The 15,388-nt window shown below is 38.2% G+C and overlaps 1 protein-coding gene across 1 annotated transcript in view; it reads left to right on the top strand.

The window, feature by feature from the left end:
- The first annotated feature begins 9,569 nt into the window (after positions 1-9,569).
- LOC120630795 (potassium voltage-gated channel protein Shaw-like) overlaps positions 9,570-15,388 on the top strand; it is a 241,637-nt gene continuing 235,818 nt past the window's right edge. The window contains exon 1 of the mRNA XM_039900074.1: positions 9,570-9,613. Within this exon, the coding sequence (XP_039756008.1) occupies positions 9,570-9,613 (44 nt within the window). The remainder of the gene's footprint in view (positions 9,614-15,388) is intronic.

The raw sequence follows: 15,388 nt of genomic DNA on the forward strand, positions 1-15,388 counted from the left end.
ACAACAAACTTAGCCGGGTGTTTTTTTTGTTATCACCATCTCAAATTGTCATTTAAAATTATTAGAAGAGCGACCTGGTTAGAGCGATCATTCACACCCAACCTTTTTCATCGTTTACGCAGTCCTTTGTGCTATAATAGTACTTTTCTATAAGGTTTCGTTAAAATGTATACGTTTATGTACGTAGTCTTATAGTGTTATCGAAAGTGTGAATGCAGCGTACTCGACTGATATCAGTAATGCCAATGTTTTTAGATATAGCGGAACAGTCAGCAATGATTTCGACATACAATAGTTATCTTTGCAACCGTGGACGATAATGCTGTGGGCCAGACTGATACCTGAACACAATTTATTTTATCATATTATTGATGTGTCGATAACGCTCCAAATACTTTGTTGGCTTTAGAGTGACTGACGCCAAACCACAAAATATTGACTATATACTACGCGAAAAGCAGGAGAATTTGTACGATGTAATTTATAATTTCTTCAATATTTATACTCCAAACCAAACTGATCTTCGGCAATTTTCCCTCTTCGCAAGTTTCGCTCCGAAACCGGAGCATCCTGAGTAGATGTTGACTTAACAATGAATAATAAACCACTAAACCCTGGTTTCCAATTTCTAGATCAAGAGAAAAAATCGCTGTTTCTACTTTTTTTGATTGCTCGTCTCCTTTTCATTCTTTGACAGTTAATTTTCCTGGGGCAGAAGATATAATATGTCAATCTCGATGATATGAGATATCTCTAAGTAAATTTTCGCCATGATCTGCTTACACCATGCTGTTAAGTTTTACAACTGCGATATATTTTTTTTTAAATTCCACCGGAATGTTTCTCGGAAACCAAACATAGGAAACAAACAAATACAGGCCAAATTGATAACTTACTCTTTCCAACGTCTCATCATCATTTTAACCGATAGGAGATCACTGCTGGACATAGATCTTTTGTACGGAGTTCCAAAATCCACGGACCTGGGCCGCTTGTTTCCAACGTCTCAGTACACGTTTATTTGGGTGTTTAAAAAATTTACCATCTTTGGTTTAGCAGCAAAGCCTTGTTTTTATCTAAATCTCACAGGAATGTTGCCCAGGTGCTTTTCCGAAGCCGCGGGGGACCGCTAGTTTTAAATAAAATAAATAAATAAATATACTACGACAATACACACATCGCCATCTAGTCCCAAAGTAAGCGTAGCTTGTGTTGTGGGTACTAAGATAACTGATGAATAATTTTTATGAATAATGAACCAGACACTGAAACACCCAGACACTGAAAACTTTTATGTTCATCACACAAATATTGTCCAGTCGTGGGAATCGAACCCACGGCCTTGGACTCAGAAAGCAGGGTCGCTGCCCACTGTGCCAATCGGCCGTTTATGGATGAAGTAGAATGCGGTCTTTCTACGTCATCCATAAACTTAACGAAAAAATACACGGGAGGAACCGTGGGTAAACTTAAAAAACTCCTAATCCGGTAAATACCCAGTGATACTATACTATTGAGGGAGTTACAAAAATATATACACAAATATATCCTTGGAGACCTAAATTTTGTAGGTACGGCCATCTTGGACCGATTGTCATCTAACACAGCTAAGAACACTCCCGACTGATTTACCGTTCAAACAGAAAAAAAACCAAAATCAGTTCATTCGTTCGCGAACAACGATGCCACAGCCAGACATACACACACAGGATATCGAACTTACAGTACCCCTTCTTAGTTAAAGAATAAATAGATTTCGTCTGTTCGCAGCCCAGACAAAGCATTCCGTCACTCTCCCGGGCGTCATTCCGACTATCATAAAGGCAGATAGCGCGGGAATCTGAGCCTTGTGACGCGTTAACCTACCAATTACTATACGAACTGCGCGAGCTGAAACAATTTTCTTATCTAAACTATATTGCATTAGAAACTACCAATTACGTTAACAAACATGAGGGGATTTCAAGGAAAGATATTTTCGGAATTTTACACTAACAGCATTGCTACTCGTAATCTTAAATAGCATACAGCTATTTAAGTGTTCTTATGCAGCTTTTAGTACGCACTACAGCCGTTGTACAGCTGTGACTTAGTAAATTTGGCGAACAGCGGATATCAGTCGTTTGCTTAAATTAAGTAACGACAATTGTAGTCAGTGACTTAGCTGGAATTCCGCCTTACCTTTTGTTTGTACCTCGATGAGCAGGTTGGTCGGTCCTGCAAGGTCACGACAGACTCGCGATAGGCGTGAATCTCGCGGTTTTTGCTTTCTTTATAAAAGTGACGTTTGGCAGCAAAGATCGCGAGATTTACCCCTGTCGTGAGTTCGCCTGGCACTTATTATTACTGATTACACGTCACTTCGTGAGAACGTAAACCTTGATCGACGCTTGATCCTACTCTCATACCAAAGTGGATATCTGTGTCTCCGATTGAGACATTAATTAGATTCGAAATTCAAATTCAGTATTTCTTTATTCATGTAGGCCTATTACAGGCACTTATGAAGCATTTATACATTTATGTTTACTAAATTGTATGGGGATGGTGATAACTTCGTTCGCCAACTTAAACCTAAAGCTACGAGGGTTCCAAACGCGCCCTGGACTTAGAAGCCCACAACGAACTTAGCCGGGTATATTTTTTGGTTATCACCATCTCACAGTAAATAGGCTCATCATGATAAGAGTAATTATATACAAACCAGTGTTATTCAAAGTCAAAGTCAAATATTTCTTAATATGGCACTTTTGATGCGTACATTACATAGAAGTGAGTTGATGGCGATAACTAAATTCGTCAACTTAAATCTAAAACTACGAGGGTTCCAAACGCGCCCTGGTCTAAGAAGAAGCCCACAACTAATTTAGCCGCTTGTTTTTTTTTGTTATCACCATCTCACATTGTCACTTAAAACTATTAAAGAAGCAACCTGTTTAAAGCAATAATTTACACCCAAGCATTTCGTTTTCGTTGACAATAATACACGTTGACTTAATACAATAATATGTCTGTTGTCATTTAGCTGAAGAGCTATCCACAATGATGTTTTTAAAGCTTTAAAATATCTGTAGTGTTCTTGTACAGCTTGTAGTTTACGCTACAAACATTATACAGCTTCGTTAGAGATTCCACTCTTGACTTAAAGTTTAAGCGTTTATCATCAAAGCCCCTCTACACACACTCTACGCGGATGTAGCTACTAAAACTCTACGTAGCATCAATTATTGCTACACGTTGTTACACTAATTACTTGTAGCAATATAATTTACAAAAGATAGCGCGCACTTAATAGATTTTTCGTTGGCTGTAAATCTGTACATACGGTAACAAAGGCTATATATTTAAATCCCCTGGGTACTTAATTTCGTGCTTTTTGAGGATAAAAAGTATTAAATATCCATCTCCAGGATATATTTGACTATATATGAGCCAAATTTCATTGTGTTAGAGGTTGTGATTGCGTTAAAATTACGTAACAAACAAAATATATAAAAACAGACGCACTTTTGTGTAGAGTGCTTTTTTGATATCTGAGACCCCAATGTTAAACTTGCGGTAAGCAAACACAGTCGAACATGTAGAGACCTGTGTGTGATTTAAATCTAAACTGAAGGACGGATGCAACTACCGGAACTTATGTATCTCACAATAGATCCATAACCAGCTGTTATCGATTGCCTTAATCTAAGTAATAGAACAATCATTTTTAACCGACTTAAAAAAGGAGGAAAATTTGGGGTGTTCTTGATACATATATCATCATCACATCAAAACATGACCAGCCCACTACAGAGAACGGGTCACCTCCCACAGTGAGAAGGGGTTAAGGCCGTAGTCCACCACGCTGGCCCAGTGCGGATTGTCGGACTCGACACACCTTTGAGAACATTATGTGGAACTCTAAGGCATGCCGGTTTCCTCACGATGTTTTCCTTCACCGTTGAAGCAAGTGATATTTTAATTACTTAAAACGCACATAACTTAGAGAAGTTAGAGGTGCGTGCTAAGATTCGAACTTGGCCCCTCGAAAGTGAGGTCGAGCTCCTACCCAATGCGCTATCATCGCTTTCAACGGCATAACTCCGTGATCAGTCATTTTTATGTATAATCGGGCATAACTCCGTCATCTATAGAAAGATTTCCAAAATTCTTTTTTTGGTCGAAAGGGCTTCCTGAACCCATTATATTTAATACAAATCTGATGATGATGTTGGGAGACGAAAATGGAACTCTTCAAAAAATGACAGCAATTGCGAATGTTGTTAAAGTACAAATATGCATTATTTACGAAATCTTGTACACTCAAATGGGATACGCAGTTGTATTCAGTATATCGAGGTGCACCTAACATTAGTACACATTTTCTATTAATGCAACTAAATTTTAACTACCATTGGTGCAATTTTTTGGTTGACTAGAAGCTAGTTGTAACACAAAGAATTCAAGCTTGATTGATACATCATCATCAACACATCAACCGATTCAATTCCACTGCTGGAGGAAATTACAAAATCCACGGTCCTGGGCCGCTTGTTTCCAGCGGGTCCCAGCGACTCGTTTGATGTCTGCCACCTCGTTGGGGGCCGATCAACGCTGCGTTTACCTGTTCGGGGTCGCTATTTTAGCACTTGGAACCCCAACGTCCATCGATTCTCCGAGCTATATGCCCCACCCATTTCCGCTTTAGCTTTGCTACTCGCTGAGCTATTTCGGTAGCTCTGGTTCTCCTACGGATCTCATCATTCCTGATTTGATCACGTAGAGATACTCCCAACATTGCTCTCTCTCTAAGCCTGCTTATAACGCCCAGAGTAAGCGTTTTCTACGGATGTCCTCATTCCTGATTTGATCACGTAGAGCAGTGGCGTCACTTCATACATGCACAAAAGCACTGCATACCCAAATTATTTTAGTTAGTTATATACTAGTATTGAAGGGGAAATTTTTCCATTTTATACCATCCACCTGCTTTATGCATACCCTTGTCGCAAATCCTGTGCACGCCACTGACGTAGAGATACTCCCAACATTGCTCTCTCCATCGCCCGCTGAGTGACTCTGAGCCTGCTTATAAGGCCCATAGTAAGCGTTTTCAATCCGTAAGTCTACAGTGGTACAAAAAATATTTTTTTTTTTACCGAAATCTGTTTTTTTTGTTATGAGGTGTGTTGGTAGAAGTTTGCCATAACAATATCCTTAACTACAAAATAGGGCGACCGTGGCCAGTAGAGATTATTTAAAAGGACTAGATAAGATTATGATAAAACGAATTGAAAAAGTGGTAGTCATGCCAATCGGGTTGAAATGAAATCATTAAATACTGTTGTTTCACAAGTTTTACTGGGTTCAATACTTTGAGGGAAATAAAAAGTTCTTCATCAGAAACTACGCAATGACAACCAAAACATTATTAAGATTAAATGTTAAAAGATCTTACGAATAGTTATGCAAACAAAACGGATTAAGGGCCTTATTAATATTTTTTACGCACACACATACAAGTGTAAATGCCATGTCAAATAATGTTTAATAACAGGTTACTTTGATACCATTATTAACTTATTATACATGTATTATTAGCATATCAACTACGAATCACGAGGCCCTGGGTTCGAATCCCGGATCGGGCCAAGAATGGTTATGTATTGTCTGTTCACTGTTTAAAGAATTTACAGTACTAGGCCGGAGTAAGGAAATTTGCGGTGTCGCCCCCATGCTTCCGAGAGCAATATCCCGGTTATTATCACTTACTTGTGACAATAGTCGATACAGCCCACCAATCCGCATTGGAGCAGCATGATGGATCTATGAACTTAAAACGTGTCTCCTAAGAGTGAAATGGCCTGCGCCCAACTGTGGGAAGTTAATACGATGATGATGACACATTATTATTGTTGCTACTCAATATTATTGTTACATTAATTCTTTATAACTATATGTTGTATGTTTTATATATTGACCTAACTATTATTCATTGTAAAGTTTACATCTCCTGAGGATTCTCCGTTTACGGAGCGACGCGTGCGTAGAGAGTACATTGCTGAAGATCTGTTTGGTGTGGAGCGCAAAGATTAAAGAAATAATAAATTACGCGGAGTATTGCAAATTAAGCTTAATTTCCAATGTTATCATGGAATTCCGCAAAGTAACAGCTGCTTCTATCCTATATTAAAATACGTATCACTCATTCAATCATTCACGTAATATTAATGACCAATTTAAATTCAATATACACTATACTCGAATCCCTATACAAAACTATTACCATATATACTCAAACTGATTAAAACTCCATTAAGTATTCATTCTACATACAATATTTAATTAATACATTACAATAATTTAGATTGTTATTAGCCGTGTTTTCTCACATTTGCATTCCTCAACCACACAAACATGTCTGCCCAATGTCTCCTGACCAAAAAAAAGGAGGAGGTTCCCAATTCGACTGTATTTTTTTTTAAGCCAGATACTACCGGTATAGCCCGGTTATGGAAACTCGGGCGGATAAAAACACGAAGAACTGATTACAAGGTTTATATTACGAAAATAAAGCTTAATTTGCTACACTCCGCGAACAGAACGAGAATCTGTATGGTGTAATTTATAACATTTGTCAACATCTCCTGAGGATGCTCCGGTTTTCGTGCGAAACGTGCGTAGAGGGTACATTGCCGAGCATCTGTTTGGTGTGGAGTATACAGATTAGGTGTGGAGTATAAATTTTAAATTACACCATACAGATTATACTGCTGTTCGCGGAGTATATTAAATTAAGCTTTATTTTCATAATATATTATGGATTTCCGCAAAGTAACGCCTGCTTCTATCCAATATTTATAAGGTTTATACTACAGTTACCCTGGGTATTTCACAATAAATAACGCACAGAATTAACACAGATATCCGACACTTGATGGACCATTAGGTACACTTTAGAACTTTATAGCGAACGACGGGTTTGGTGCGGCGGTGTGACTACCGGCCTGGCGGGCACCAACCCCACTTACGAATCTGACAACTGATCACACCCGCCACACCAACTCCATCCAGGTTATAATAGTTAAGTCAATTAAGTGATTCAATTAACTAATACTACAAAATCTGATTCGCCAATAGACAACTAGATGGCGTTGTTAATAATAACAACTTTAATTTGACTCTCCGACATATATTTGTTAAGCGATTACTCCGCCAATTATACACCGATCTTGATGATTCTTTTTTCGTTTGTTATGTCATACCTAAGACAATCAGATCGAAGATATCTCAAAGATTTCATTCGGTTTTTTGTTTTAAATAATATACAATTGCCCTCGAATGAATTAGCAATTTTATATAGACTAGTAAACTGCATGAGTTTATTTTTGCTTCTAATATTCATATTTTTACAGTTCATTTTCTTTTAATATTATGCTTTATTTTTATGGCTAGTGCACACATAATAATTACTTACTATTTAGATAACGGACGTATTGCACAACATACAATACAACTGTCATGGAAACTACGCGATATTACAGTGTAATTTTCTCTTATCCGCATTTATGTCATAGATTTCCACCGAGGCAAGCGCCAAGGCGTTGTCTGCTTCTATTAATTTGCTTGAGTGCTTTAATTTAATTAAATACAGCAGGCCTTTAATTATGGCTACGCTATTTTTGGTAAAGGAGTATGGAACTTAGGCGGCTGATGTTAGCAAGTTAAATTATTTATTTAGTGTAAAATACGAAAAGCGTTTACATTTTTATAACAACTAGACCTAATTTTTAGTCCAACTAGCTTATGCCCACGACTTCTTCCCCATTCTCTCCTCTTCAAAATTCATTTATTTCAACTTTTCAAGTATGCCTACTTTATAGGCACTTTTGAAAGGTCAAGGATGTCTGTTTGTAGTGACTCTACCACCGGTTCGGAAAGCAGTTTCTACCGAGAAGAGCCGGCGAGAAACTCGGTAGTTGCTCTTTTCTAAAATCAACATTTACAATAACTTTTTTTCTTGCAGGAGATGAGAGCAAAGCAGGCTGCTTCCAATCAACCTTGTCATTAATAAATTCATGATATGGATAGTAACCTAGCTGTATTAAAATTTTTTTAAAACATTTTTTAAATTATGGTAGGTCCAGAATTACCTTAGGAATCATGTTGTAAAACTCAACCCCACATAGGATTTCTGAACCCTTCGCAAACGATATGCAGATATAACTAATTTATGTCCGTTTCTGGTAAGTCGATTGTTAATACCAGCCTTTTGTTTATACAGAGTAATATTTTGTCTCACAAAGACTATTTAGTATGAATATATTGCGAAGCTATTGTAAGTAGGTATCTATTTATTTAAATTTTTCACGAAGCGATTTGCGTGAGATACGAAGTTTATATATCGATCGAACAGCTCTTTTATAAAAGCCTAGCTGTTTCGACATCGGTAAGCTGTCTCATTTTCCTGATTGCATAGGCAGCAGAGCTGAGTTTTTGTAGTATTTTTGAGAATCACGTTAGAAAAGTTTATTTACCCAGGCTTAAAAGTTTGCAATGCTTATGTCCAGGATGCAAGCTTTCGGTATCTTCGTGATTTTTTCTCAAGATCGGTCTATTTTTAACCATCTGGAAACTGGTATATCGGCACTCAAAGTGTCCTTAACCTATTTCTGTGCTTTTCTTTTTCCCACAGTCGCGTACGGAATAAGTACCTTCTCTTAACTGTATTCTGATCTGCCGTCACCAGATATCACTTTATACTTAAGAGGTATTCAATTAACGTGGAATAATAAACTGAAAAGTTATTTAACCACAGTGGTTTCTCACACTTCAACTAACGGCACATTTCGAATAACTGAATGAATGAGCTTGAACAAAATACGGAATAATTATATTACGAAATAACATATCACTTGCCCACAGGGCGCCGGGCTCCTCTCAGAACGAGAAGGGTTTAGGTCGTAGTCCACCGTTTATGAATAATATACACTGGAAAACATGTATGTTCATCACACAAACATTTTCCAGTTGTGGGAATCGAACCCATGGCCTTGGACGCAGAAAGCAGGGTCGCTGCTCACTGCGCAGTCGGTCGTCAAAAAATAAATTTGAAATTTTTTCTTGCTAATTTTATTATGATAGAATCGGCCTTGTTAAGCGATAGATAACCACTGCAAACAGATAAACTAACTGTCATGACGTTTCAAAAGTGTTTATAAACCAGGCCAATAAAAGTGCTAAAAGACGGTGATCTCGAAATAAATTAATATAGATTTTTCCACAACGGGTAACTTGTTTCAAGTGTGTATCCGCTATTAAAAGCGTGCCTTCATAACATAAAAGCGCAAAGGGTAACTGCAGTGCGTTGTCTACAGGTGGGGGGTGGATCTCATCTCCTACCCAGCTTCAGTTGCCTTTGGACCGCCGTCGCGAGCGGACGTGTCCTAGCACGCGAGGGGATCCGGGAACACGTGCAAAAAAAATAACAAACGCGTTCGAAATTTAACGTTGTGTCATGTGATCGAAATTAACGTGCAAATAGTGTTGTGACTAGTCAAATGTCGATGTGTCGACTGTGAGCAGTGATGGATGGGGAGAATCGTATCATTTTGAACGTTGGCGGCATAAGGTTTGTGCTTTGCGATATTTTATCGAACGGCTATTTGTACTAATGAATCAGTGATGTTCTGTTCAATTTCAATTTATATAATTGCACTGTACGCTATGTTTACGAACCACATTTTATTGTAACGTAAATACGCACTGGAAATTTGGAACATAAATACATTTTAAATAAGCATACTTTATAGGCAGTTTTGAAACGTTACATCTCAATTTTCTGCAAACGCCCCAACACTGTTCTGAATCAAAATTGTTTATCATCATATTCAAGCCAATGAACCATTGCTAATCGCAAGCCTCTACGGAAAGATTTTTACATTATTCGCCATATGTTACGCGTTATATTTGTTTGTTTATAAAACATCACCGCTGTAAAAGCAGAAACAGATAAAGAAAACCAATTTATACAGGGTACATTATCCCTTCCTGGTTTAGGGAAATATATAGCCTAAACCCACCACACCCCAAGGCTAGTAGACCGGCCTAACGTATGAATTCTGACTCTGGTAAAAATTTCACTGTGTACTACTAAGAATTTCAAGCCCCAATAGAGCAGGATTGTGGGTCATTACTCTAACTGTTGTACCTGTGAGAAATAAAGCCCATGCCTCCACAGCCCACGCCCAGACGTGGGACAATAATATGATCAAGATAATGACGGCCTAGCTTATGAATTCCGACTCTGGTCAAGATTTCACTGTGTGCGACAAAGGATTTCAAACCCCACTAGAGCAGGATTTTCGGTCAGTACTCCAAATCTTTTACCTATGAGAAAGGAAGCCCATGCCTCCACGTCCACGCCCAGCAGTGGGACAGTAATATGATCAAGATAATGATAGCCATGATGCGACATTTTGACTTCCTTTCCAAGCAAAGCAAATACCAAATTACCTGTCCATGTTTCTTTCAGTGGTGACCTTTAAAAATCATAAGCATTTGTTGGTGAAAATAACCAGGATCGTGACTTGAAGTGCGCTTCAAGACTCTGAGATGAACATGACAGTTTCTTTTTTTAACCAAAATATAATTTAATACATAAACACTACGCCATCCTTAGAAACATTTTATGTAAGGATAGCTTAGGATGGATAGATATTTAATACTTAGAATTAAGAAACAATTGACAGAGCATCCAATAGCCATTATTTTTTAGCCCGACCTAGGAATTACTTATGACCTATTTTATCGACTCCAATCTCAACTGATGGTCAGCTAAGATGATAGCGAGTTAACCTGTTAGGGAATATGGCAGTTATATTAAACCCATACCTCTTATCAGCGACATCGTACCGGTACGCTCAATCAGTAGGGTGGTAACTAGTCACGACTGAAGCCTCCCACCATACCTGACCGGAGAAAATTCAGAAATTGTAAATTCCCAATTTGCCCCTGCCGGGAATCGAATCCGGGACCTACAATTCAAAACCTGTGGTTTCCTTAACCTTCCTGGCGCTTACCGTTGCGCCAGGAAGGTCGTCAAAAACCTCCTCCTGCACATCTGAAGAGTAACGAGGCATTATCAAGACTTTTATTGTTATATCCATCTGTACTAACATTATGCGATCATCGTCATCGGCATCATAATATCAACCCATTAACGGCCCACTACAGAGCACGGGTCTCCACCCATAATAAGAAGGGGTTAAGGCCATAGTCTACCATACTGGCCCAGTGCGGATTGGTGGACATTATGCGATAATATATCTGTATTTTCAATCAATTCAATTTAAAGATTTTAAACTAAGATTATCGTGGTTAAACAACATTTATTAAGTATAGTTCAACGGGTACACGATAATATTTTGGATTTGTCGATATTGCGACCCAGTTGCATGGATCGTTGTCACGACGGGACTGCGTAGGTACGAGATGTCAAGTTGAATATTATCGTGGTATTTACCCGTTGAACTATACTTAACAAATCAATTTATCAACAAATTATCAAATTTGGCACTTATGCTAACTTGTATCCTGGAGTGGTATAAAAGGATAAATTTCAGTGTAGGAGAATCAACCGGGAAATAGTTCTTTCTTCGTATACTACTATAAATATAAATACTATGAGAATACACACTTCGCCAAGCCCCAAAGTAAGCGTAGCTTGTGTTATGGGTACTTAGAAGACTGATGAATATTTTTATGAGTAATATACATAAATACTTATAATATACAGATAAACACCCAGCCACCCTGAAAAACAGACATGTCCATTGCTAAATGGAATGAATTGACTAACCGGCTGTTCGAGAAACACTACTAAAGCGGAGTGGTTTATGATGCTTCAGTATTAGTTGAGTACACGGATTCTGGATGTTCTGTGACTTCTTACACCTTTTAGAATAATACGGAGAATTCGCAGGTAGAATTGAATAGAATAGAAAAACTTTATTGCAACACAACACAATAGGAAAAATACAAGGAAAACAGTAATAGTACTTAGTGCTAGGGTGCAAAGGCGGCCTTATCTCTAAAAGTGATCTTTTAAAGGCAACCTGAGCGTACGAAGCCCATAAAAAAGTGGAAAGTGTATTGTGCATAAAGTATGTTACAAAAAAAAACTTATATGAACATACATACTACATTTCCATAGTAGCTACACAAATACCAATATAAATTAATATATACTATAATAGATATATTTAATATATCTATTATAGTATATATAAGGTATGCAGTTTTCTTGCGATAGTTATTTTACGCAAGTGATGTTTTGATTGTTTAAATTTAAAAACGCGAAATGTTAGAAAGGCGTTCCGAGGATCGATCTTAGTTCTTCCGAAAGGGATGCTGAACCTCTTACCACTTGACATAAATAAATAAATATACTACGACAATACACACATCGCCATCTAGCCCCAAAGTAAGCGTAACTTGTGTTATGGGTGCTAAGATGACTGATGAATATATATTTTTTAACAATATTCATTAATACTTTAAATATACATATAAGTACCCAGACACTGAAATACATTACTGTCCATCACGCAAATAATTTCCAGTTGTGAGAATCGAACCCACGGCCTCATCCCCAGACATCCCCGCTTACTAGGAGCCAATACTCATCATCATCACTTCGACCGATTGACGTCCACTGCTGGACATAGGTATTTTGTTCCAAAATTTACGATCCTGGGCTTGTTTTCAGCGGCTCCCAGCGACGCGGTTGATATCGTTTGTCCACCTCTTTGGCGGCCAACAAGGTGGAGGTGCTTTACTACAAGCCAATACCTTGTTTAAAGTATAAATCTAACATTATCGAATCACTATAGACCGTGAATATAATACATACATACAAATACTCAAAACTCCCTCACGCGAAGCTAAAAGGAAAACTTATTAAATGAACTTAATCTCAAAGTTAAATAAAAGTAAAGCTTCAACCGAAGACATGAAAATTTAACTTGAATTTTAAAGATCATAATTACGTAAGACAACTCTCGTTACCTCCACTCGCTTGGGGAATAACTAATCTTAAAATTTGCTTCAGAACATCTTTCTTTTACCCGACTGACAAGACGGTGGTTTTAGATCCACTTTATTATTTCGGGTGCCGAGTGCTTAATAAACTAAATGAGGAAGAATTATATACATAAAAATCTATTTAGTTCTTAAGTAAAAAAAAAACTTGTAATATTTTACCAGTGGGTCCGGCAGACGTCATCTTGGCTTTTTTTTTTTTTTTTACGGCCATTTGTGTTTTTAAACCAACATGTAACCCATTGGAACATACAAACAAAATTTTATAAAAATCGGTCCAACTGCTTAGGAGGAGCTATGTGACAAACACACGTACGGAATAATTTTAAACATATTACTGTTTTCCTCACCGTTTAAACTTTTAAACCTTCCCTAGACTTCCACGAATATTTCAAGACCTGAATGAGCCAAATCGGTCCAGCCGTTCTCGAGTTTTAGCGAGACTAACGAACAGCAATTAATTTTTATAGAAGACTAGCCGACCCCAGCGCCATCTGTCGGGCTGATTTGTGCATCTAAACCATACAGGGTGCCACCCAAACGCATACCGAAAAATTCATTCAAATCGGTCCAGACGTCTAGGAGGAGTTCAGTGACATACACACGCACACAAGAAATATATATATAAAGATAATAATATATAAAAGCGGTGATAGCTCAGTCCGAGATCGAAACCCAGCACGCACCTCGAACTTATCTAAGTTATGTGCGTTTAAAAAAAAACAAATATCACATGCTTCAACGGTGAAACCATCGTGAGGACATCTGCATGCCTGAGAGTTCTACGCAATGTTTTCGAAGGTGTTTGGAGTCCACCAATCCGCACTGGGCCAGCGTGGTGGACTGCGGCCTTAACTTCTCATTGTGGAAGGAGACCCGTGCCCTGTAGTGGACCGGACCGGACCCTGTAATGGCTCGATATGATGATGATGATGTAGTTGCTGTTCTTACTTTAGACTTCTTTTAATAGTTATAAGCAGATTCACATTTTACTTATTAAACAGTTATAGTTTGTCAGACTTTGATAGCTCTGCGGATTGGAACCAGAGAGACTCCTTGCAATAGCTTCGCAATACATTTATAATAATATAGTCTTTGTGAGGCAAAATATTACTCTTTATAAATCAAAAGCTGAAATTAACAATCGACTTACCAGAAACGGTCATAAATTAGTGATATCTGCATATCGTCTGCGAAAGGTGCAGAACTCTTTTGTGGGGTTGAGTATACGCTTTTACAACATGATTCCTAAAGAAATTCTTGACCTACCAATGTATACATTTAAAAAATGTGTAAAAACGCGTCTAGTACAGCGAGGTTACTATACATTTGATGAATTCCTCAATGACAAGGTAGAATGGAAGCAGCCAGCCTCGCTCTCATCTCCCGCAAGATAGCAAAATGATTGTAAATGTTGATGTTGGAAAAGAGCAACTACTAAGTTTCTTGCCGGCTCTTCTCGGTAGAATCTGCTTTCCGAACCGGTGGTAGAGTCACACAAACATGCATACTTGACGTTTCAAAAGTGCTTATAAAGTAGGCCTACTTGAAATAAATGAATTTGAATTTGAATTTGAATTTGCAATACAGTTTATGATACACAAATGTAGTGATATGCAGCAAGATGTGTTCCTTTACTTCATAGATTAAGAAAAAGCCTTCGATCGAGTGCTGCATGATCGCCAAATTACATAATATCGGCCTAGATGGCTGGGACATTCGTATCATCCAGAATCTGTATTGGAATCAACGAGCTAAAGTTCGGGTTGATAAAGAAGAGACCGAAGTCGTCGAAATTAGGAGAGGAGTTCGACAGGGATGTATTTTGTCACCTACTCTATTTATTTCGACTTCACTTTTGGGGTTATGTGCGTTTTAAGTAATTAAAAATATCACTTGCTTCAACGGTGAAGGAAAACACCGCGAGGAAACCTGCATGCCTGAGAGCTCTACATAATGTCAAAGGTGTGTGGAGTCCACCAATTGTCCTTAACCTCTTCTCAATTGTGGGAGGAGACCCCTGCCCTATGGGGGGCCGGTAATGGGACGATAACGATGATGAAGTTGCTTTTGTTACTTTAGACTTCTTTTAATAGTTAAAAGCAGATCCACATTTTACTTCTCCTTCTTCTTCTCTCTGGGCAGTTTCCGCACGTAAGCGCTTCGCTTGTTGTACGTGAAATTTTCCATTGTTGCTCGCTACTCCAGCCATCCAAGCTCGTTCCAGAATCCCAGCATGCCGCCCAGGTTGCTGAGGACTTCTGGGATAGTGGCTGGTGATCCCAGGTAGAACTCGCGTTGCTTT

Source organism: Pararge aegeria, chromosome 17 (genome assembly GCF_905163445.1).
Source record: "Pararge aegeria chromosome 17, ilParAegt1.1, whole genome shotgun sequence".
NCBI classification, from domain to species: Eukaryota; Metazoa; Arthropoda; class Insecta; order Lepidoptera; family Nymphalidae; genus Pararge; species Pararge aegeria.